This window comes from Prinia subflava, chromosome 12 (assembly GCF_021018805.1).
Source record: "Prinia subflava isolate CZ2003 ecotype Zambia chromosome 12, Cam_Psub_1.2, whole genome shotgun sequence".
NCBI classification, from domain to species: domain Eukaryota; kingdom Metazoa; phylum Chordata; class Aves; order Passeriformes; family Cisticolidae; genus Prinia; species Prinia subflava.
The window spans coordinates 10,258,994-10,283,659 of NC_086258.1; the positions used below are offsets into that span (position 1 = coordinate 10,258,994).

At 55.0% G+C, this 24,666-nt stretch overlaps 1 protein-coding gene across 1 annotated transcript; it reads left to right on the forward strand.

The window, feature by feature from the left end:
• Nucleotides 1–310: 310 nt before the first annotated feature.
• Nucleotides 311–24,114, forward strand: ADGRD2 (adhesion G protein-coupled receptor D2). The gene is made up of 26 exons (XM_063409332.1): nucleotides 311–668; nucleotides 2,043–2,120; nucleotides 2,212–2,272; nucleotides 2,830–3,060; nucleotides 3,201–3,854; nucleotides 4,009–4,107; nucleotides 4,578–4,663; nucleotides 5,040–5,321; nucleotides 6,398–6,509; nucleotides 6,885–7,019; nucleotides 7,279–7,387; nucleotides 8,000–8,105; nucleotides 8,327–8,382; nucleotides 9,441–9,567; nucleotides 9,671–9,774; nucleotides 10,402–10,504; nucleotides 10,682–10,835; nucleotides 11,601–11,734; nucleotides 12,306–12,421; nucleotides 13,332–13,452; nucleotides 16,468–16,509; nucleotides 16,716–16,769; nucleotides 17,070–17,211; nucleotides 17,697–17,755; nucleotides 19,284–19,314; nucleotides 22,321–24,114. The coding sequence occupies exons 2-26, from the start codon at nucleotides 2,073–2,075 to the stop codon at nucleotides 22,326–22,328; spliced, it is 3,174 nt and encodes a 1,057-aa protein (XP_063265402.1). The 5' UTR covers nucleotides 311–668; nucleotides 2,043–2,072; the 3' UTR covers nucleotides 22,329–24,114.
• Nucleotides 24,115–24,666: the final 552 nt, after the last annotated feature.

Consider the following 24,666-nt stretch of genomic DNA (forward strand, 5'->3'; position numbering starts at 1 on the left):
GTGAGCAGCAGAGCCTCCTGCAGTGCTGCCATGCTGCTGGTGTCCCCTGGAGCTCTGTGCCATGCTGCCCAGGAGTGCCAGGCCTTTTCCCAACTGGCAGCAGTGACCAAGCAGCCCAGAGCAGCTGCCTCCAAGGTCCATTCTTCTGTGGGAGATTTATTGCCGAGAGCAGAGGCACTGGGATGAGAAAATCGCCTTCATTCCCAGGCAAAGACCCTAGAGAACAAAAGCCAGTTGCTGGTGAATCCATGGTGTGATTCAAGCATTTACTGGGGTGGGAGGAGTGGGAACTCTGTGTCTGTTGCTGTAGCAAAAGTGAGTGGGCATCACCCGAAGGAGCAGCTCTGGCTGCCGAGGTGGGGAGTGCCACAGCCATGGGGGTGACCTGGACCCTCCAGCCTCGGCGTTCTCCCCGGGGCAGCTGCAGGAAACGCCAGAACGCTGAAGCTGCTCAGTGAGGACATTGCACCCACTGGACATCTCTACACCTGTCCCTCTGTGCCTGCACCCCTGGGCTGTTTTGGGCTACTGTGAGGATCCCTAGTCACTCCCCTTTGCCATGATCGTGTGCCAGATTTTCTGGGAAAGTTCATTGGACTCTTCTATGGAGCAGTGACTGCCAGGGAAGAGGATCCCGGTGCTGCTGGCACAGCGGAGCAGGGAGGGCTGTGAGTGCTCTGCTGTCAGGGCGAGGGTGCCGGCGATGGGGTGGGCTGGAGGGGGTCCCGAGGTGCGGTGTGGGGTGAGGATGTGGGCAGTGGGGTGCGGGGAGCTGTGCGGGGCAAGATGCTGAGTGGATGCAGAGCCGCGGTCCCCCGGGTTGGCCCGGCCGCGGTCCCCGCTGTCCCCGCTCCGGACACCGCCGCTGCGCTCCGCCGCCCGCCGGGCTGTCGCGACTGTCCCGCCGTGGCCGTGTCGGAGCTTGGCCCTGCCCGGGCTCCCCAGGGCGGCTCCAGACCCGGGGTGCCCTGAGCCACCGGGCTCTCCCAGCTGGGTCACCGGGCTCTCCCCACAGGGACACCGGGCTCCCCCCACAGGGTCACCGGGCTCTCCGCACGGCCCTGTTTTTTCTGCCCAACCCGGGTTCCAGGTTTGGTCTGCACCATCTCCCTCCTTGGAGAAGTGGATACCTGAAGCTACGGGTGCAGGCTGAGGAGAGGGAGATTGGCGGTGCCCTGGCTCCCTCTCACCCATCAGATTTATAGTTTTGCCTGAAGGGCCAAGAGCTGTGTTCGGTGTTTCCAAAGTCACTGCTGAACTTTGGAAGACTGTGGACACGGAGCCCGGGCTGCGGGGCGGATCTCCCAAGTCCCTTAGCAGCAGAGTGCTTAACTGAGCTTTTACAGCGCACAGGGAGAGCCCGCTGGGAGCAGAGATCACTCACAGCCGGCGATGCCAGTGCCCCGAGCTTTAGGGCTTGTTTGCATTGGCGTTGCCACTTTCCATCTTGTGTCTTTACGCACCCTCATCTATGATTTTACTGGGTTTTTTACTGCCGTGCACTCAGGGTTTCCTCCCGCGGGGCAGAGCTGGGGAGATGGGGGCTCAGGCCGAGCCCTGACGCCGGCAGCTCCCCGGGATGGCTCCGCGGTGCTGGGCTCTGTGTTCGGGCTCAGGGAGGCCGATTTACTGCTCTGCGGGGTCTGATCTGATGCTCCGTTCCTGCAGGTTTTAAAGGCAACGAGAAAAGCTGCCAGTAATGTAACAGTGTTTAATGATGCCATTTATGGTGGCTTTTTAATTTAGTTAGTGCAGATGAAGAGCTCTGCGATCTTGCCTGTTCATTAATATTGCACGTCTCCATGTTTTGTGCTTAATTATTTTGTATCCTGCAAACAAATTAAACCAAGACTGTAAGTTCTTCGAGAAGATCTGGAAATTCTTTGGGTAAGATACTATTCAGGACAGGTATTTCAAAGAGAGTAATTTTCTCCTTTTTGTTTCGAGACTCTCCGAGGAAAGCAGCATTGTCAGGGAACTGGCTTTCTGCAGAATGCTTCTGTCTCCATGATGCATCCCCAGTAATATTTTATTTATTCTAGCAAGGGGTGAAAGCTTCCCAGCTGGTCAGTATGTTTAGGAGAGACTTGAGACCTGATTCTTGGTTCTTCAGCTTTCTGGTGAGTGTTACCATTTTTAAAAATTATTATTCTGGGTATTTGAGATAATATTAATGTTTCTCTGAATGTTTCAACACATCCTCTCCACCAGGTTGGTCTGTCCAGGAGTCTCCTTGCCTCTGCAGCCCTTGCCAAGAACCAGACTTCTAAAGGTTAGTGTTTTTGTCAGCACTCTCTATGTGTTTTACAAGCAATATCCAGCACAGAGAAACGAAAGGTGTCTGGTGGAGCAAACAAAAGTAGAGAAACTTTTTCTGCTATCCTGTTTTGTGCCTAAAATGCTGTTTGCAGAGCTGCTATTTGCCAGGCTGTTTGCTCAGCTGCTGCTCTGTGCCCCACTGCGACTGCAAACCAAACAGATTATTTTGTGCCTGCAAATTGCATCTGCAAATGCAGCAGCTGGAAGGAGCTGGGAAGTGGGGATAAAGCAAGAAAAGTTGTTTTAACATAACTGCTTTGAACAAGTTTTTCTGAGGGCAGTTTTTCTGCCCAGCTCCAGACCCGGGCCAGAGGGCAGAGCCACAGGCATCCCTCAGTGCAGCTCCAGTGCAGTCTGAGCTCGTCTGTCTCACTGTGCCCACTGAGCAGCACAAGGGCTGCACGGGGAGATGAGCTCCTGCCAGCAGCTCCTCCAAGGTGCACGAGGCACTGTTTTTACCAGTGGGCTGGAGAGGATTTCCATTTCCCCATGCTGTGTGTCTTTCTCCAGGTTTTGCTCCCGTCACAATTGAGACCCCAAGACACACGTATGAATATGTGGCCACTGCTCTGGACTGGTGGCAAGCTGAGAGGTTCTGTGAGCAGCGCTTTGCTCAGCTGCTCCTTGAACCCCAGCACAGAGAGCAAGGCTCCTTCAGCAAACTGCTGCAGTCCCACCACATCAGAGGTTCTGTCTGGCTAAAGGAAAGGGACAGTGTCCTGCACAAAACAAAGAGGAGACGTGAGTATTACTGGGCATGGGGTATTTAGAGATGTTTCCATCTCAAAAAATATGACTGGACAAGATGTCCCTTGTTTTTTTATTGTCACTTCATTTGCTTATGCTTCTCCCTTTCTGCTGACTGAAATTTCTCCTTCTAGGTGGCCACACCGTACCAGTCCTGATATTCAGAGACAAAACAGACACAAAATATGTGAAGGTGCTCTCTGACTTCCCAGCACTGCCAGCTGTCACAGCCTGTGCCCACCTCCAGTGGGACACCAGGACCCAGGAGATCGCCACCATCTTCTCCTATGCCGTACCTGCTTTCATTAACGAGTTCCAGCTCCGTGGCTGTGTGGATGAGGAAGGCTTTGTTCGCTTTGCCCTCATAGTCCACGGGCACCATTCCCCTTACCTGCCTGTGTTCCGTGCTGATGGGCAGTGGCATCACTTCTGTGTGACCTGGCAGCAGGAAAATGGCACCTGGGCCATCTATGCTGATGGGAAAAGGAGGGCGTCTGCCAGGGGTTTGTGTTCTGTGGGGACATCTGCCCCCCAGGCCATCCTGGGCCAGGGGACCTTCATAATTGGGCAGGATCAAGATTCCCTGGGGGGCACCTTCAGGGCAAAGGAGTCCTTCAGTGGGAACATCACTGACTTGCACATCTGGCAGACAGTCCTCAGCACCGAGCAGATTGAGAAAGTTCGCTCGTGCTGGGTGGTGGAGCAAGGCCTTCTTTTTGGGTGGAGCTCGAATGCCCTGGAAGTGGAGAGCACCGTTCAGGCAGTGACCACACAGCTCCTTTGCCCAGGTAAGTCTCAGTACCCTCGTGGCTGCTATCTGGCTCTTAAGGCAGAGCCCACAGTGTTTGTTGTACCAGGGCTTGTGGATGACTGCAGGAAAGGTGATCCCTGCTGGGGATGGCGTGTCCTGGGAGACCCCTCTGTGTGTGTGTGTTTCCACAGGGCCTGTTGAGGAATGCAGAGTTTTGGAAGTTGGCAGCAGTGGACTCAGTTATGCATCTTGTCTGCAGACTTTGCCTTTCATCTGTCACTACAGCAAGGGTACAGCATCTGTTAGTTATTTATGCATTGCTTCCCCTGCAAGCATTCCTGGAGCTCCCGGCTGGGGTGGTGGCCAGGGATGCTCTGAAGGGGCTCATGCAAACCCACCAGGGCTGGCACTTTGCTCCAGCTGCCTGCACTCTGACAGGGGGTTTGGCTCTTTCCCAGCTGAGCAGGGGTGGTACACCTTCCATGGCTTCTGGGGGCAGTGCTGTGAGTGCCTCCCAATCCAGGCATTTCCAGATTCCTTGGCCAGGGGAGCATGGGGGCGGGCAGAAAAGACGTGTGAAACTGTCCCTCCAGATGGGATCTTGTGCTAAAAATAAAATACAGCTGTGAAGCCTCCTTGTCCTGCCTGTCCTGCAGACTTAGCCACCATCTGAGGACCATTGCCCGGGCTTTGAACATGGCATGTGTTAACCACGCTGTTGGACACCACAGCAGTGGTTCTGGTTCTGCTTTGTCCCCAGATGCATACTGGCAACTGAAGAGAGCTCAGCTGGAGTCCAGTCACTGGCTCGCCAGCGGCGTGAACACCCTTGCAGTGAGGACTGTGGTGAGTCCTGCAGCCCCAGCAGTGGGGCTGGCACCTGGAGCAGGCAGGAGCAGCTGGGGTGGAAGTGCTGGCACCTCGTGCTGTTTGAGGCCACCTTCCAGAAGCTGTGCCTGGGACCTTTCCTGAGCTGCTGTTGGAGATTGTGACCAACACAGCTGTAACTTCTGCTGTGATCAAACAAGCAGTGTTGCTTCAGATTGACTCATCTCACTGCGGACGGGAGTCTGGATAAGAGATCCCTTCCCCCAGGATATTCCTGCTTGGCCAGACAGGTGTCCTGATGCCAGCAAGGGCACGCAGGGCATTGCCAAGGCACAGCTGATGATCAGGGAGAGTCAGGGCTCTGCACTGAACTAAACCTTCTTTTCCATGACAGATTCCTGACAGTGTCTTCACGAGTGGTGTGCAAGACATGAACCTCTCTGAGGCTCTTGATGTTCTTCATATCTTGGCAACTGTTCTGAGAGAAGGAGAAGTGCCTGTGCTTGAGCCATCTGACCTCCTTGCAGTGCTTCAATTACTAAAGCAAGTTTCACATATGGAAATCCAAGAGGGAGATGAGCTGGAGATGTTGGAGCAGTTGGGCCAGTATTACATGGAAATAACTGAGTTAATTCTGGAGGAGCAGAATGCTGGGACATGGTCATCCATCAGCCAGGTAATGGAGTCACCAGTTTGACTTCTGTGTGCCTCAACTGCTCACCCCTGGCCTGCTGCACGACCACAGGCTGCTCATGCTGTCCTTGCATGGTCACCTGCAGCCTCTGTGGCCGTACTGAGCATGAGAAAATGCTGCAAGCACGGCCATGGACCCTCTTCATGGTGCTGCGTATTTTCCTTGCTCCTGTGGTGCTGTATTTTCCTTGCTCCCACATCCTACTGTCTGGCAGGGCGACGCCCTTCCCTCTACAGTGTGCTGTGTTTTCTGTGGGTGGGCTGCCAAGGAACTGTTTGTCATCACCCCCTCACTGCTCAGAACACCCATCAGGTTTTGCATAAGGGATTTTGTCATCCCACCCCTGTGAGGTTTTTCTCGGTGCTCACATGAGGGTTTTGTGCCTGGTGCAAGGTCTGCACTCTCCACCTGTCTCTGGAAAATGTGTGAGGGTGTCTGGCCTGGCCAGTGCCCAGGAACCGGCCAGGGATGTGCAGAGATCAAAGGATGCTGAGCAGTTCAGAGTTTGCCCCGTGTCTGTCACTCACAGCTCCTCTGGTGGCACAAACGCAGCGCTGGCCCGTGGAACTGGTGCAGCTGATGATCTGCTGAGGAGAGGGGTGGGAGTGTGCACTGCAGGGGTGGCTCCTGTGCATGCAGCACAGCAGGACCTGCAGCAGTGGGGCCACTCCTCTGCTGCCCCTCAGCTGCAGAGTCTATTTCTGGTGAACCTTTTCCGGGAAGAGCAGATGGTTGTTCCACAGCTTTGCAAAAATCAGGAGTCAAGTCTAAAGGTCTTTCTTTCCAGGAGCTCATTTAGTTATTTATTTCCATGCTGTTTTAATGGCTTTTTATGCAGAACAGCAAGTTTCCCTCATTGCCAGCCTTGTCTTCTTTCTGAAGGACCTGGGAACATCCTTCAGTAAAGAAATCACAGAAAAGCAAAGCCAAAGCCTTGAGTCCCAAGTTCTCTTTTCTTTCTGTCAAGGACCAAATGTTTAAGGAAACTCTTGTGAGCTGTGGGAAGGGAGGGCTGATGGTGCAGGTGCTGATTTCCATGGCTCTGTGTGTGTTTGCAGGTTATCAGGGGGCCCATGGCTGTCGTTGAGCTCTGTGACAGAATGGTGTCACTCTTGGTCCCACTGCTGACCCCAGAGAGGACAAAGATCACAATCCAACAAGGGAATATTGGTGAGTGGCACTGGAGGGAATCTCACCAAGACCCAGATCAGTCACCCTGTCTGGTTCCCAGTCCAAATCCACTCCTGGCTCCTCTCCTCCTCTGGCTCAGCTCTTGCCAGCCCTGCAGCCTGCTCCCCATGTCCTCTGTGCAGAGTGTCACCGTGTGAGGGCACCTCTCACGCTGTGGATTACAAGAGGATTGTAGGAAACCTTTGGGCATGGCAGAAACTGAGCCCAGATGCCCACGGTTTGCACAGAGGGGACCTGTCTGCTGCTGCTGTGGGTCTGGGCTGGGGTTGTGGTGTCCTTGTGGTACTTCACTGTAGCAGTAGCTCTGGAGGAGGGCTGAACCCCGGTTCAGCACCTGATTTTACCCGTGCACAGGGGTGGAGGTGAGGGAGCTGGAGCTGAGCGAGCAGGAGCTGAGCGGAGGGGCGTACGTGGTCCGGGCCCCCGAGAAGGGCAGGCACGACCTCATCGAAGTTCCCGCAGAGGAAATGCAAAGGCTGAAATCCAAAGGTTTGTTGTGACAGCTGAGCTTCCCCTGGTACTTCTACATCACCTTCCTCAGTGGCACAGACATTTACCTTGCCCGTGTGAGGTCTGCAGAAGTGTGGGAGGGGATGCCCTGGGTGAAAAGGCCATAGGGGAGAGGTTCTGTGCAGCCCCTCTGGCTGGAGCTGAGGGTGTTCTGGACCCCTGCACCAGCCCCCCCTGAGGGCAGCGGTGCCCAGCGCTGCCCTGTGCTCTGTCTCTGTCCCGTGCTCTGTCCCTGCAGGTCTCCACAGAGTCACAGTGAAGAACATGTGGTTTGGCTACGGCTCCCTGCAGCGGGGCCTGTCCAGCAGTGGCACCAGTGCTGTGGCTGCCTCTGATGGGGGACAGAAGTGAGTGAAACAGAACCCTCTGCACCCCAGGGCTCCCCTCAGCGCCACAGGAGGTCTCATTTTCATTTCGAAATCTGCACTGAGGTGGTGCCCCGATTTTGGGGTCACCCTCATCCTGATCCATCTCCGCCCTGGCGCTGGGGCTGCCTCTGCCTGAGATGCCCGTGGGGTCTCCTGCGTGCCTCTGTCCCCGGGGGTTCCCAGCTCTGCGGGGGTGGCAGGGAACAGATCCCGCAGGGGCACTGCAGGGTCCGGTCCGGCTGGGCAGGAGGTGTCCCTGGGGATGGTGGCTCCGGAGCCGGAGGCCGGGCCGGAGCTCCTGGAGCTCCGAACACTAGGTGGGGATGGCCGCCCGCGCATCCCACACACGCTGCGCCCGCTCAGCCCTCGGGCTGCTCGGCTGAAACCCCCGGGATGCTCCAGTGCCCGCCCCAGCGAGGGGCAGTGCTGGGGCTTTGCCAGGGGTCCCAGGGTCTGTTCTGCCCCCTGCCCAGGCCCTTCGCAGCCCTGGCGCGCTCCAGCAGGGCCCCGGATCTCCCCAGCTGCCCCTTACACCGGGAGATCCCATTTCCTGTGCTTCTGTGCCTGTGAGCAGCATCCTTCCCCTGGCAGGTACCTGAGCACCACCGTGGGCACCGCTGTGATCTCCTCCACCGTGCTCAGTGACTTCCAGGAGATCAGCACGGCCGTGCGCTACCGCCTGCAGCACCGCGCCCAGGTACCGGCACAGGGGCTGTGCACCCCCTGCAGCAGCACCCTGAGCCCTGACCCAGGGCCCACAGCCTCGGCTCAGCACCCCAGAGTTTGGGATGAGGGCTGCCCTGTGCCCAGGGCTCTTGCCTTGGCTCCTGTCCCTGGGGAGGTGTTTGTCCTGTGCTCTTTCGGCCTCAGTGACCTGCACCCCCCGTGTGACCTCCTCTGTCCCCTCTCTGCCTGCAGGACCTGCCCAATTCTCTGCTGGGGCCCATCTGTGCCTTCTGGAACTTCAGCCTCAGGTGCCTTGTTTCAGTTCGTGTCCCCAGATTTATGAGCTTTTTATTTCCGCTGGAAAACCAAACATCTCAATAACAATGTAATGGTAAGAGTAGAGATCTGGAATTTTTTGCCTCCTTTGCATGCTGACATCCCCTGTCTGCTGGAGCAGAGTGCTTTCCTGGGAAGATTTCATTTGGAGAAGTCATTCTCAAGCAAGTGACCTTTAATGAGGTATATACAACTCAAATGGAAAGCCCCAGTTAATTATGATTGTTGCCTGTGACCAAGAAGAGTTAGTCCAAGATACATGTCCCGAAGACATGCAGGACTCCCAGCCTCATAAATCCTGCCTGGCACTGGGATGTGTTTTTGCTGAATGTCACTGTGGTGAGAACACTGAGGCTGTGATATATTATGGATTGGTAATTAAATCATTCAAGTGAAAAAAAAAACCTCCTTAGAGTCCCAGACTTGTAGCAGGCATGGATCAGGCTGGGGAGGGTGGTGAGGCGCGTTTTTGGAAACAGCTGGTTATTGTCCAAAGGGCCCCAGCAGCCCTGCTCTGATCCTGACCTTCCTGTGGGACTGGGGAGGCTCAGGGGGCAGTGGGGACAGGGCAGCCGTGGTCCCTGTCCAGGGAATTCAGATGGGAGCACTGCTGGGTGGCTGAGACAGGCTTGTCCTGAGCACCCAGAGCCCAGAGCCATGCTGGGTTTGTGGCAGAGGGAGGCACAGCCAGCCCAGTGCTGCTCTCAGTGAAGGGGCTGTTCAGGGAGCTCTCCCCAGGGCCGTGCAGCAGCTGGGTTCTCTTTGAAGCTGTGGTGGCTGGACTCCACTCTTTAATGCACTCACTGACACCAGACCTGTTTTCATCGCGTGCCTGCTGGATGAGGCAAAGCTGCTGAGACAAAGGGCGAACCAAAGGGAAGTGCCAGCATGAAGACCTGTTTCTGATACCCTCATCTTCCTCCTCTAAACTCTGCTTTTTCTGGGAGAATGAAATTCCCGTCATGCCCTGGCTTTCTGTGGAAGTGAAAGGTAATTTCTGTGTGTTTCCTCTGTTTTTTCTGCACGTTAGCCCAGATGCTGGCGGGATGTGGTCCACAGCTGGCTGCTCTGTGGTGATGTCTCTCCCAGACTCCACTGCCTGTTTTTGCAACCACACCACAAATTTTGCCATCCTGCTGCAGGTGTTCGAGCAGGAGGTAAGTGAGGAGCCTGTCCTGTGGGGTGGGTGCTGGGGCTGCCGGCTGCTGTGGTTAATTCATTTTCAGGGATTTGTGTCTTCTGTTGTTTCCTCTGGAGCAGAGGACCACCACGGAGGAGTTCACACTGCAGACTCTGACTTTTGTTGGGTGTGGAGTTTCCTTCTGTGCCTTGATAGTCACCTTCATTCTGTTCTTGGTAGTTCGGTAAGAAAAGCCTGGACACTCCCAGCCTTCTCTGTATTTTCTACTTGATATTTTACTTCAGAGCCTTTCTCAAAGTGTTCTTTGTCAGCCCGGGGTGGTGCAGGTGCGTGGGGAGAGGTGGGAGCTGCCCTGTGGTCCGTGGCAGAGGGGAGTGGTTGTTGTTGGCTGGAGAGGGGCTCAGCCCTGGCTGTTTCTGTGGAGATGCTCATTGATCTGTGCACACATCTGGGTGTCTGTGGGAAGACTTTTATCAATTGCTAACGATGTTTACTATAAAAGCTGCTCTGCTAGAATTAATTTTTATAAAATAAATGGAGCAAGGGCTCTTTCTTTGATTGCCAACCCTTCTGTGTCACTTGGCAAGCACAGAGGTCTGCCTTGTGAGCGTGGCAGTGGCTCCCCCACCTCCCCTCACTGCCTGCTCCCTGAGCCATGGCCAAGCTCTGCCCAGGAGTGTCCTCAGCACCGAGTGCTTGCACAGCAGGGCTGTCCTCTGCCCCTTAGACTCATCTTTGCACTGAGTGGTGGAGAGAGTAGCAGTTGCACAGCCTGGGAGGACAGGGAGGGCCCCTTTGTTGTGCACCTCTTGTCTGGCTGCAGCTCAGGGCTCCCTCTCTCCCTCCCCAGCGTCCCCAAGAGTGAACGAACAACCGTGCACAAGAACCTGATCTTTGCACTGGCTGCAGGAGAAGCTCTGCTCATGTTCAGTGAGTTGGCCAAGAGCAACCAGGTGAGCCCAGCAGGAATGTCCCCTTCAGCCGTGTGACCTGGCTCCAGCATCACTGTCAGGGCAGCAGAACAGAAACCCTTTCATTAATTACCTGTAACTGGCTCCTAGGGTAGAACTGTCTCTCTGCTTGGAGATGCACATACATACATTGAGCAGTTGTGGTTTCTGTCCCTCCAGGTGCTGTGTTTCATGGTCACTGCCTTCCTGCATCTCTTCTTCATGGCAGCCTTCTCATGGATGCTGGTGGAGGGGCTTCTCCTCTGGAGCAAAGTGGTAGCAGTCAACATGAGTGAAGACAGGAGGATGAAGTTCTACTACGTGACAGGCTGGGGTATCTGCACACTCCCCTGCCTTGGGTCTTCAGGAAAATATTCCTTTTCTTTTCTAGTGAAAGTTTTAATGGGAGGCATGCACAATTGTTTGATTTAATTTAATATGAGAATTGGCTGCCAGTGCCCTGCAGAGGCTCTCTTGAATTATTTGTTGAATTGCTAGGCTTAGAGTATAAGTTAAGCAGCACTTCTGTTATATTGCTAAATCTAGGAGTTCAGTAAAAAAATGGAGGAGGAAATTTATGGTAAGTTCTTGTTCTTGGAGAGCATCACTATTGTCTGATAGTAAATATAAATGTGTTCTTCACTGAGCACCTCTTATTCTGAGGGAGCCCTTTAGGGACATAGAATTGTTTGAATAAGCTGAGTTTTGTGTCAAAGAGGAGCCTCTTTAGGGGTGAGCTGCTCAAAGAGCACGCACCTAGTTGGACACTGGGCAACCACTTCAAAGATTTTGGATTGGTTTATGTCTTTGATTGTCCATTTTGTTAAAAAAGCAATCTGAGGAATAAATTGCTTTGGTCAGGACTCAGGACTTGGAATGCTTTATACCTCAGAGAAAGATGCTGACAGCTTGTAAATCTGGCTGTGTTGAGCCAGGACAGATTTCAGCTGCAGAGAATTGATGTTGCTCGTGGGGTTTTGGAGGCTCACGCTGAAATCTGTCTGGTCAGGAGGGTTTTGAGGCAATTGCCTGGTGCTCAGTGCCCTGCATGGGGCATCTCTGCTTTTCCCAGAGTTTAACCTGTGCGTTTTTCCTGCAGGGCTTCCAGTCCTTATCGTGGGGGTGACCCTTGCAACTTCCTTTAACAAGTATGTGGCAGCCAAGCACTGCTGGCTGAGCGTGCAGACCAACGTCATCTGGGCCTTCGTGGGGCCTGTGCTCTCCATCCTGGCTGTAAGTGCCAAGCCCTGCTGGAAGCTGGGAGTCCTTTGGGTCTGCTCCTAGAAAAGCAGTGCAGGCTCAGGGGTGCAGCTCATTGTGCCTGCTGCTTTTACAGGGAAAATGTTGTTTTACTTTATGTAGACTTCTACAACACAAATGAATTGCTTTAATCAAAAAGGCTTTTTGATAGGAAAAAAGTGCTTTAAGGAAATTTTCTGGCTGGTTTTTGGTTGGCTGGTCAGTTAGGAATGTGGTGTGTGACTTTGCCTTAGCTAAAGGTCTGGGTTTAGTACAGGAATATCTACATCCTTGAAATATCATTACACAAAACACAGCAGAGAAAAAAGTCCAATATTTATGGGGTCCAGAATAGACCTTTAACAGGGAAGATGTTCTCTAGGAGAAGTTTTGGGGTAAGTTTCCTAGATTTCATACATGTATAGATAGATCTGTGAAGCCCTTTGATTTCATTGCCTTTGTGGTAGTGATGTTTGTCCCCAGGTTCTGGCACTAGTTTCACCCTCTGGAGCTGAGGCCCCGGGATGGGTGGTCTGTCCCTGAGTGCAGAGCTGTGCCCTGGCAGGTGAACACCTTCGTGCTGCTCCGGGTGGTGACGGTGACGGTGGCCAGCGCCCGCAGGAGGGCCAAGATGCTGACCCCCAACAGCAGCCTGGAGAGCCAGATTGGAACACAGATCTGGTGAGCAGGGGAGGGCCTGCCTGTCCCAGCTGTGGCTGCTCTGGGTGTGAAATATGTGAGATGGTGTGAGATGGGTGGAAGAAATCCTTTCCAGTGGAGCTGGTGAGGCACAGATAGCCCAGAGAAGCTTGGCCAGTGAAAGACAGTGAGCTGTGAGAGTCAGAGCAGAGGGGGCAGAAGGGATTCTCTCCCCCAGGGTAAATGTGTCTCACCCAAAGACAGTCTCTAATCCCAGCTGAGAAGCCCAGCCAGCATCTTCAGCTTAGGGAGCCAGTGCTGGTCTCCATCTGCACTCACTCTCCTGAATCTCACCCCTTTGGGAGGGGAGACCCTTGGCAGTGCCTGCAGAAATCCAGGCTTGTGACTTGGTGGGTTGACAGTAAGGCTGGTGGGGACTACACACACAGGGGAAGAGGCAGTGGGGACTTCTGTAATCAGTCAATACTGAGAGACCTCTAAAAAACTGCTGCCTGAGTCATTACTTTATCATGCTCTGTGAATTTTTATTGTTGTTAGCTGGCGCCGGATACCCCTGCTAGACATGCATTGTTCCCCTGTAGCATAAATAAATTTCCCCAAATTTACAGAAGCACAAAGATAGGGCATTGCTGGAGGGCAGGGTGACATCCATGTGCAAATAAAACAAATAGAGAAACCCTCCTTGAAGCAGAAATTGGGGGGAAAATAGCTGTTTTCTCATGGCTGATGACGTCAAAGAGCTCCCTTCTTGCTAACTTGCAGTGATAAATGAAGAGCAGGGCTGGCACACTGGGGTCTGGGAGGTGAAATATTTGGTTTTTCCCGTCTTAACTTATTTTGTTTGCAGAGGAATTTGTTCCACAGCTACTGTCTTGGTGGTGTTTCATCTTTGAGATGTGCGTGGGTAACCCTGAGCTCTTCCTCCCGCCAGGGCCACAGCCAAACCCGTCCTGGTTCTGCTGCCCGTGCTGGGGCTCACCTGGGTGTGTGGGGTCCTCGTCCACCTCAGCATCGTTTGGGCCTATGTGTTCATCGTGCTGAACTCCTTCCAGGTGAGTCCTGCACCGCGTGGGGCCCAGGCAGGCACCTGCAGCTTCCTGTGCTTCAGTGCCTCTACCTGTCCTTGTAGCCAGGGACACTTCAGCTCTGAAGCCAGCCCAGCTTTCCCCAGCTACTGCCGTGTTTTGTCTGAGGAAACTCTTCTCATCCTTCCAAGACACAAAATATAACTCTGGAGACCTTGTACATCTCACGGCCCTCAGCACCAGTCTCTGGCAGGGTCCTACTGGTGCCACAGGTTTCCATTCAGATCTTGTTTCCTGTGTTGGTTTTTCTCACATCAGTGTGGTGATTCAATTCAAACCGGCAGTTACAAACTCATTAGAGTTTTTATTTGCTGATATAATGGGCAATTAGATGGTACCTGTGCAGTCAAATGGGGCAGACATCCCTGCTGCTGTTTGCATCTGGGAAATGATCTTCTTTCCTGCAGGGCAGGGCTGGCCCTGGGTGCCCTGTCCCTGTCAGAGCAGGCTGGTGGTGGAGTGTGTCAGGGGTCACATGCAGCCACAGCGTGCCTGACTGCTGCTGGGATGCCGTGTTCCAGCATGGGGGTTTCCATCTGGCTGCTGCTCAGACTTCTGAGAGGCTGTGGCCCCTGTGAGCAGTGCAGGCAGAGCCACCCTCCCCTTGCCTGGAGTTCAGCTTCACTGAGGGAAACCGGGGAAGAGCTAGGAATCAAGGACTGAAAACCTTCACCTCTGAAATCCCCGTTGTCTGCAGCCATGCAGCTGCTCCCCAGGGATGCTCCCAGCTGTACTGGGAGTGTTTGGTGTGCCAGCTCTGGTGGGCTGCTGATCAGAGCCTTGCTTGGGACAACTGGACATTTTCTAGCTCTGACTTGCAAGACCTTGTGTGGATCATATCATCCTCTTCAGACTCTTCATTCCTCTTCATCACCTGCCCACATTTGTGGGGCTTTTTGCTTGTCTTGCTATCTTCCAGGGCCATGGCCCTGACTGCTGTTCTTGCAGTCATGTTGTTAATGAGTAAGTGCTAATAGGGAATTCTGGAGAGCAGAAAACAACATCATTACCTGGTGCATAAAGCAACACTTAATATTTGTTTCTGAGTTCACTGTTTTCATCAAAAGACTTTAAAGCTGTAACCAGCCTGTAGGTGGTTAAGAGAGCAGAGCAAATTGTGTGAATCCCAGCAGGCAGGAGGGCTCACTTGTGCACCAAGCTGGGGCTGTTCCAGGACCTCGGGAGAGCTGGAACTCAGGGACACACGGTGACAAGAACTCCTGGAACATGTGCTTGCCACCTGCCCACCAAAGCATCGGCAGAGGCCTTGCAAACCTTGAGAGGAGGCAGCTGTAGATGGAGCTAGAGAAGCACTGAACGCCCCTGAACACCCCTGAACACCGCGGCTCCCAACACTTCCCTGAGGGGAAGGTGGGGTTCCCTGCAGGCAGGCGGGAGCAGGGGGCTGAGGGGGGTCAGGCCAGCCCTGGGGCTGAGGCTGTGCCTGCACCGGGGGTGCCTGAGGGGACTCCCTGGACAGTCCCAGCTCCTGGCACTGCGCGTTCAGGGTCCCTTGCCCTGTACTTGAGGACAAACTCTACTCCAGGGGGTCCAAGTCAGGGGAGCAATTGGGCACTGCCCTCCAGACCACAGGGATTAGGGAGTTTTCCACACCCCTCTCCCATTTTTCTTTCGTTTCAGTAGAAATTTGCTCCTGGCGCTGCTCACACACATCCATCGGGGCTCCAGTGGGAGGTTCCCAGGCCAGACAGGGGCTGCCTCTCCACATCTCCGCTCTTAAGGACACCAGGAAGATGGCAGGAGGCCTGTCTTAATGACAATTAAACAGCATCAGCTCTCCATGTCTCCTCATGCTGTGCTTGGGTTATTGAGCAGGAGAGAGCTGCAGTCTCAGAGCAGTGTGGACAGACATGACTGTGCTGTACTCATTTGCCTCTATCCCTTCATTACCAAATCCAGGACAATCTGCAGATTGCCCCAGAGGAGAAATAAATGCTGGTGAGAAGTTGCAGGGCTGAGAGAAACCATCCCATGTCAGCCCCTTTGCTGACAGTCCTGTGGATCACTTGGAATTTCCTTTGAGGCCAGAGTGCTTCCTCACGTGTGGGTCCTGTGCAGTTGCTCTGTTGCTGGGGTTGTTTTTTGTTCGACAGGACAACCCCTTCTCCAGCCAGGCAACGCAGGGTCCAGACAGTGACTGAACAGCAAGAGGGAGCCTGTGGTGCTGTGGGGCAGGAGCAGGGGCAGGAGCAGGGGTGGAAGTGCAGGCAGCAGCAGGAGGGGGCTCCCCCAGCGCTGCATCTCCGCCCACTGCTGCAGCTGGGCCTCCTCTCCTTCCTTGCCCTCCTCCCAGCCGACCTCTCTGCTCCCCCCTCCCCACGCTCATCCAGAATGATTCTTTCAAGGAAGACCTGCCTTGGAAGCCTGGCCAGAAATGTGGTCTGGGGGAGTGACCAGCATTGCTGGCTGAAGGACAGGTCACGGCGCGGTGCCAGGGGGCTGCTACCACTGCGCCTGCCAAGAGCTCGCAGATGAGAGCAAGGCTCGTTGGAGACAAGATGGATTGCATCTCTTGCTGCAGCTGATTTATCTCGCTGCGATAACAAAACACCCCACAGATATAACATAAATCTGGTGGGCCAGATAGGGCTGCTTTAAGGCCAGGCTCGTCAGTCTGGAGCTGTAATTAGCCCCAGGCTGTGGCCCCCGGGCAGTGCTCGCCCTGGGCAGGGCCTGGGCACTCTCTCTCCCCGGGCACGTCCCTCACACAGCTGTGCCCAGCATTCCTGGTGCCTGAGGTGCCACCGCTCCCTGGTGCTCGGGCTGTGAGAGCAGCAGGCTCTGGGAGCAGCCTGGTCCCAGGTGGGGAGGGTCCCTCCTGCCTGGCTGTCCCTGGCTCTGCTGTGCCCACCCTCTGTGCCAGTCTCGCCCATTCCCTGCTCCTCGAGCTCCTTGGCTCCGTGCAAAGGAGCACAAACCAGCCATGCACCTCTGACCCTTGCTGTGCTCTCTCCCTTCCAGGGCCTGTACATATTCCTGGTCTATGCAGTCTATAACAGTGAGGTAAGGGATGCCCAGCTGGGTTCACTGCTCACAGCAGCCCACAGAGTGCTGGCATCTGGGCAGAGCTGGCTTCTGGCAGTTGCCACAGGCAGCACAGCCCCCTGTGCTTCTGGGGTCGTGGCTGCTTTTTCTCCATGACTTGCTGGAGCATCTCCAGCTGTGCTGGAGCTGCTGTGGCCCTCCCTCATGTCCTTGCTCTGCTCCAGGTGAGGAATGCCATCCAGAGGATGAAGGACAAGAAGAAAGCCCTCTCGTTCACAGTAAGTTGGAAGGAATCCCTGCTGCCCCTTCATCCATCAGCCACCCACCAGAGGAGGGTCCCAGCTGTACTGTGGGTCTGCTTGGAGGGGATGATGATGGAAAAAAATCTTACTTTTGTCCCCCTTCTTTGCAGTGTTGCTGGACAACACAGACCCAAAGCTAGCCTATCCCTATCAGGCAGCAGCCTGCTCTGCCAGGGTGGGATGGGAGCCAAAGCAGTGCTGATGAAATAGATCTTTGAAGTTGGATCTGGATGTAGCAAAGCCTCGTTGCAATTTTCACTGTTCCCTGTCATACAGAACTGCTCTCATCCCATCAACTACTTATCCAGCCCGAGAAACACGAGCTCCTGGGAGACAGGGAAGCTGAGTCCTGCAGCTGAGAGTGCCCTGCCGAGCCCTGTGCAGAAAGACCCTCCAGTGAAGAACATCATCAACAAAGGTAAGAGGATTGTTTTTGCTGTTAGCCCGGGCTGGGTGGTGACACCTCAGTAAAATGTTATTCCCAAGACTTGAAGTCTAGTGCACCTGGCACTGCATTAATTCCTGTGCACACTGTGCCTGTGTGAGCAGGCTCTGGTGCTGCTGCAGCTGAGGGGGAAGGCAGAGTCCTCGTGGCTGTGGGTCTCAGAGGGGCCAGGCCTTGGCTGCAGCATGTTAGGCTTTGCATTCTCCTGAGGAAAAAATCCACGTTAGTGTCTTAAAAATAATTTTCTGGAGGAGAGCCAAAGGTGACAGTAGAAAATAGGGATTTTGGTTTAAGGGAAAAAGCGTTTTGCATTCTCCAACCAGTTTGTGGGTGCAGTGATGCAGACAATCCATTTGGTCCCTTTGCTTCAGCGGGGACACAAAGCACCAAATTCTTGGGAAAGCATGAATATTTCTGTTCTCTGGTCTGTGAGCTCATTGTGCTGCTTCACCCTTTAGGAAACTTTGGAGCCAAAATTCCCATGGGAATTTCATCAATTATGTCACCCGAGAGACCGGTAGGTAACATCTGTTCTTCTTCCACCTTCACCCCACCCAGGGCACAGCAGTTGTGCAGGGACACCCCCTGAGCCTGGGCACGGGGCACAGCAGGGCAGGGCCCTTCCCAAGGGCAGGAGAGGAGGTGTTCCCAGAACAGCAGAATTCCAAGGCAAAGGCTCACCCTGAGCCCGTGGGGAGCCAGGAGGGGGCTCAGAGCAGGGCCCTACAGCAGCAGGGGCTGCCACTGAGTCCCAGCCATAAAGCCCTAGGCTGAGGTTGGTATGGATCAAGCTTCCCAAGGACAGCAAACCGTATCAGGCACTGGGGCAGGTGCCATGGACAAGTCTCCTCTCTCCCAGGAGGGCTGTACTGCCTGCAGCAGGATGGAGAGCTCAGCAAGGCACTGCCTAAAGCAGGGAACAATTCAAATTTGACTACTCTGCTCCCACTTCCATCTCCTGCTATTGAAATGATCATCAGTCCTTGTGCACTTGACGTACAAGTGCTGTAATTTTCTCAGATTAAAATCCAACACTACTTTCATGAATCTCTTACTGAAGGATCTCTCTTTCCCTCTCTAATATTTATCCTTTGAAAACCTATGTCACAGAGACAGCTCTTATTTACCCAATAGATAACACTTCTATAGCTGGCATATCATTCTGAAACCACTCAGTAAAATCCATATTTCCATCTCTCGTGATTTATATTGTGGTTAGTGCTGCAGCACCAGGCCCCTTGTGCTGAACAGCACCAGGACTCACTGGCAGGTGATGCTTTTCTCAGCCAGCCAGGTGCTGGCGGTGTGAACCAGGGTCAGGGCTAAGCTCCTGGCACCAGATATGAGACGTGGGCCACGGGGATTAGCCCAAGGACCCGAGTTCCCTAAGGCAGGGGCATTAGGAGGCAGCAGATCCCCTAAATGCCAAGGCCGTGGCATTTCTGAGTAGGCAAAGACAAAAAGTGCTTCCCTCTGTGAGGGTCACTGAGGGCTTTGCTGTATCTTTGCTGCATAAACACTTAAAATGACAAAACACTGAGCGACTGAAGATACAAACACAGACAAGATGTTCTTTGTGTTTCAGCTTTTTAAAATGTTGTTTGGTGATCTTTGTTGTTGTTGGACTGGGAGTAGGAATTTCACATCTCCCGCAGCATTAACCATCCTTTACGCACAGAGTGCAGACTGTGTGGGCTCTTCCCACCGCAGCACAGGGGTGCTCCCATCCTTTCCCAGATTTTCCTGTGCTCTCCAGCACGGTATCCAGCCTGGTGGGCCACCATGGGGCTGGCAGGGTCCCCAGAGTGGCATTTGGGGCAGGGTGTCACTGCTGAGAGGTGCAGCTGTGTCGGGGGCACTGCCCGGTGCCCGTCGTGGGGTTGGGATGGAGGCTCTGGTTCCCAGCCTGTGCAGAGCTCTGTGCTGGGACAGGGGTGGTTGGGTTCAGGGGAGCCCTGCCTGGCCCCAGGGGGGTGTTGGGGGCAAGCAGCAGCACGGCCAGCAGAGCCATGCCCTGGGCTAACACGTGCTCTCCCCTCTTGCAGGCCATAGAGCTGACGGCGTTCAAGTGCTCAGGTAACATCTGCCTCTGTCGAGTTCTGTACTTTCTGCTGCTGTTGCTGCTGGTTCCTGTGGTTGTGCATTGAAGGGCTGTGCCTCTCCTGGCAGCCCTGGAGGCTCAGCCAAGGGCCCCATCTCAGGGCACCTGCCTCGTTTCTCCCCCTGTCTCTGCACCTTTCTTGCTGCCCCTCCTTGTCTGCTGCAGCTCCTGGGGCCCAGCTGCGCCAGCAGAGCTGGGGGGTCACAGGGTGGGCAGGCAGCAGAGGGGCCCTGCAGGGCCCTGGTGCTGAGCTCTGCCTGCCCCCAGCCCCACTGCCCTGTGGGCTGCAGCAGGGACTGGCAGCCCTTGCTGCTGGGCTGCTCCCAGGGCAGCAGCAGCTCTTTCTGCCCGGGGCTATTTTAAACCAGTAGCTGTGGCAGAAAGCACTGGTGGGTGCTGGGAGAGCCATGATCCCAAAGAAGGGGAGCTGGGGAAGGTGAGGTATTCAGAAAGGGCTGGATTTATGAGCTTAAAAGCAGCCATTTAGCTTCTTCTGTTTCAGGTTGTAGAAAGGCCAATGTCACCATGGAGGTGGGTAGAATTAAAACCAGAAATCCCTCCTAAGCCCCAGGCCTCTGCTGGATGGCAGCTCCCTGCTACCTCCTCAGCTTCCCAGCCTGGCTTTGGGCAAGTGCCCAGCTCCTCAGACTACAGATGGGGCATATTTGCCTTTATTCTCTTTAACAGCCACTGCTGGGTACTCCCAGTGCAGCTTCTGGATGGGGACCCTCAGGCAGACAGTGCAGGGAGGACACACCGGGGGTGGAGTGATCTTATTTTTTCATGCATTGTGACATTTTCTTTGTCAAGGCAATCAGCATTAGCAGGTTTCTGATTTTGCTCCACATGAAGTGTCTAAGCAGGGCATCCTCAGACTATTTTCGGGACGGTGCCACCCAGAAGCAGTGCAGCTTTCCTCCCCACACTGGACACTTGAGAAAGGCAGAGATGGTGGCACCCAGGAGTGGCTGTGCAGCAGCACTTCGGGCATAGGAGTGGGCTCTCAGGGGCACTGAGACCTGCACCCACCAGGCTTTTGTGCTCTGCCCACCCTCACCTTCTTCTGCGTACATTATAACCCACGTGCGTTATTAAACTCCAGCGGTGCAAAGAGGTGGCTTGTTTAGTTTGGTTTTATTTTCTCAGGTGAGCCCTCAGTGTGTTTTTAAAAGCCCAGGGCTGCACAGAGGGTGGTGGAACGCCAGGCTAGGCCAGGTGCCATGGGAGTGGCCAGGGGTGCAAGGAAAGCTGTGCAGGGCCACCCGCCCTGAGAGCCCCCAGCTGCCCCCGTGGCTGGCAGCCCTTGAGCCCGGGGTGAAGGAGCAGATCTTGAGCCAGAAGAGCTCTCCTCTCACACTTGTGTTTGTGCAGGGCACAGCCGGTGCCGGCCCCGCCGCGCTCCGGGCTCAGCCACAAGTGCCTGCAGCCACTGAGCAGAGAATAAAAGGCTGTAATGCCCATCTGCAGGGATGCTGTAATGCCCATCTGCAGGGATGCTGTAATGCCCATCTGCAGGGCTGCTGGGGCACCCCGGGCAGCTCAGCCCCACACAGGCGTGGGCTTTCACATTCTGTTTGCAGAGCAGAGCGCTTGGGCACAGGAATGGGACAGATCATTCCAGCACAGACACCGTCCCCTCTTCTGTTTGCTGTCTCCCAAACAGTTTAATGACAAGAGATACGTTTAGCCTCAGATATCTTTATCTGAATGCTGCCAGCCAGCTGATGGAAGTGGTGCTGCTGCCAGCAGAGGCTCTGGCAGAGACCGAGGAGAAGCCCACCTGTGTCTCCCAGGAGAGCTGTGCTGGGTCTGGGATGGGGTCCAGCATTTCTCTGCTCCAGGGCCTCAGCCACGCTCCCGTGAGAGCTCTGGGTGTTGCACTGGCTCCAAGTGCCAGAGACAGACAGTGGGTCCAAGGGGAGGTGGGAGGGGTGAGGATGAGGGTGCATAAAATCCAGGGGAATGCCAGGCCAGTTCAGAGAATGGGGAGTTTTTGCAGCATGGTTGTGGCAAGAGCCAGGCACGGCCTCCCCCCAGAAGGGCTGAGTGCATGGAGCAGTTGTGCAGTAATGAGCTCCAGCCCAGCTGTAGGAGCTGCAGTGTGCAGCGAGCCCTGCCTGCCTTCATTACACTTTTTGTGAGCAGGGCATGGCTGGGGCGGTTCACATATTTGCACAAACAATAAGTCCCATCTTCCTTCTCTTGGCAAACAAGGGCTCCAAGAGGCCTCCACATCCTCCATCTCCTCAAGTGATGGCTGCTTTGTTTCCCCACGATAATTTCATTATTCTGTTTGAATACATTTATATGTTGCTAAGCCACACATAGCAACATGGATCTTGTCTCCACAGCCCAGCCTTCCTCTGATCGATACCGAGTAATTCTGCAACTCTCACCATGCTGTGTTACATAAGCTTCGTTTGAAATAATGAGGATTTTATGAGTCTTTGGGATTCAGAGCCAGAAAAGCACCTGAGTGTCATGGGGAGAAATACAGACCCCGTCCATGCCAACCCTGCTGGGCTGCCTGTGGCAGGATCACCCCTGGTGCCGTGGCCCTGAGGAGTCCCTTGTGTGTCCTGTGGAGGAGATGCAGCCCACAGGGCACTGGTGCTTCCTGCCATGGCAGAGCTGGTATTTTCCTTAAATCCCATTTAAACCCGTTGTTCCGTGCTCTCAGCACTGGGTGCTGTGCTCAGGGGTGACTGGCCAGGGAAGGATTCCCTACAGCCATGGCCCTGTGCACGGGGGCTGCTGTGGCTCCCTGTCTCAAGGACCTGTTTCAGAGACCCCCAAAGGGACAGGGGTGTCTCTGGGGTGGCAGAGCTGTGCCACTGACAGGCAGGTGCAGCACCTGCACCCGCAGCTGCCCTGCAGCAGCTTGGTGCCGTGGGATCCTGTCAGTTCTCCCACTGCCCTGGGAGGGAGCCCTGCCCTCCCCTGCTGCCAGCAGAGCTGACACTTTCTCTCTTTTGCTTCAGGTTTCTGAGAAGTTTCTGGGTGACGAGCCTGCAGTGCCGAGGGTCCCCCAGCAGGAAGGATGGCAGCTCGGAGGAGCTGCTTCCCTTGGAGAGCTTCCAGCGCGGGCAGAGCTGCCGGCCTGCGCTCCTCCCTGCACCAGGGCAGCCAAAGCAAGGCAGGGGCAGTGCGGGGTGCCAGGGGGCTGTGTCTGCTCTCACTGCCCTGCTGCTCTCCGGGGCGGGCACTCCACAGGCAGGTCCCTGTGCTCTGGGCTCCCCACGGCTGCCGCAGCCTCTGCCGGGGCAGCCGAGGCTGGAGCTGGGGCAGCGGGATGGGAACGAGCCCAGCTCTGCCCGTGGCAGCCGTGCCCAGGCAGTGCCACACCCCTGCTGCGGATGGCAGCACCCCTGAGCTGGGGATGGGCTGTGTACAAAGCACAGGCACTAGGGAAGCCAGCAGCTGGCTTCAAGCCTTTTCTAAACCAGCTGACATCAATAGCATCTTCTGCTGTTTAGGACAAAAATCCTCTCCCTGCTCCCGCTTGGGTTCCTTCCCGGCTGGCCTGGCCCCTCGCCAGCTGGGCGCTGCTTCCCTTCCCTCTTCTCTTATTACCTCTAGTGTTTAGAACATAGAAAATGTGGTGGGGTTTTGCTGATTACCACAACAGTAAATGCTGATTTTAAAGACAACCTCCTCTCCTTCTTGCACTGTGTCCAAGGGAAGGGGCTCATGTCCAGCTCCGCGTGGCTGAGCACAGCCAAGGGGGTTTGGCTGTGGTGCAAGGACCTGGGCACTGCCCACTAATTGCTAAAACATGTTGCTGTTCCTGCACTCACTTGCAAAGTGCTTTAAGAGTCATTATGGCAATTCCCAGCAGCACTTTGAACCCATCTGGAGTCCTCAGTACCCTGAGGCAAAGGCAGCAGCAGCCCCCTGCCACAGCCACCCTGTCCTGGTCCCACAAAGGCAGGGGACACTCCAGGAGTGCGCCACAAACACCCAGCCCTCCCCATGCCAAGCACCAACCACCAGGGTTAGAAAGACAGCCAAAAATGACAAAGTCTGGGTTTTAAATGAACTGCAAAATTTATTACAGTGGTTTGCTCCTGACAAAGAAGTTGGTAACCTTCTGCCTGGGAAGGAAGGGGGAGGAGTGGGGAAGGGCAGGGATGAGAGGGAGGAAAGGATGTAAGAGACAGAGAGAGACACTTAAGGACACTTTTCATTTTCTGAAAATAAAACATCTTTTACCTCCCAAAACGTTTTCTCCAGTTCTTTAAGTTCACAAAAAGAAGAAGGTGAAACCAAACCACAGACTTCAGGAGGAAAATGCACAAACGTGTTAAAGCAGAGACAAACATGCTCTTTCTTCTGTGTCTAACAAGCGTCACAAACCGCCCGGCTCTGGGCACAGCCGCTGTGGCTCCTCAAGGCACCGGCTCTGCAGTGGCCCCTGGGCACCGGGACATGCCACACCCTGGGAAACAAACCTGAACAACCCCGGGCACGCTGCAGGACCCCCAGAGCTGGGGGTGTGTGGGCAGGGGCTGTGCCAGCCCCAGTGGTGGGGCAGAGGAGAGGAGAGCACGGCTGAGACCGAGAGAAAGCAGCACTGAGAGTCCAGCATGGCCCAGTCTGGGGGGCTGTGACCCCCAGTGCTCCCAGTCCTGTCTGTGAGCCCCGATCCCATGATGGGACAGGAACAGAGAGCTCTCTGCCTGTAGCTTAGGCACAGCATTCATTTGCTGTCCCCTGCGGATATGGCAGAGCACAGGAGAGGGCCAAGAGGCCCAGCATGGACAGTCCTTATTCTTCCTTACCCACTCACTCAGCAGAAAAATGCAGGGGGGCTCTGCAGAGCTCCCCACATTTCCCCAAGATCCTGGGCACATGCTGGAGCTTGCACCTCCCTCCTGCCTGGCTGCTCTGCCACCACACCTGTGGGCAGGACTGAGCTGTGCTGCCCGTGGGCAGCTCTGGGCTCTGGGCTCTGGGCACTGTGGCTGCCACAGAACTGCTGCCTCCAGCACCAGCAGGCACTAGGAGGATGCACCTCAGCTGAGGGTTCAGCACTGCCCGTCCCTGCCTGCCCTCTCCCGGCCAGGGCAGCCCCAGGACACAGAGCTGGCAGTGACTGGGACCCGGGGTCTGCACCTCAGGGTCCTGGCACATCTGCATGGGGCCAACATGTCCAGCCCAGCCCCAGCATCCTGTGTGGATTTCCTGCAGAAATCCTCCACCTCTGTGTGTCCCCTGGTGCCTTCAGACACCTCAACCGCCACAAAACCACAACCTGGAGGGGTTTCGCCTCCCCTCTCTCCTGCCCTGTGCACGAGGGGCCCTGAGACATGGGCAGGGTTGGGGAG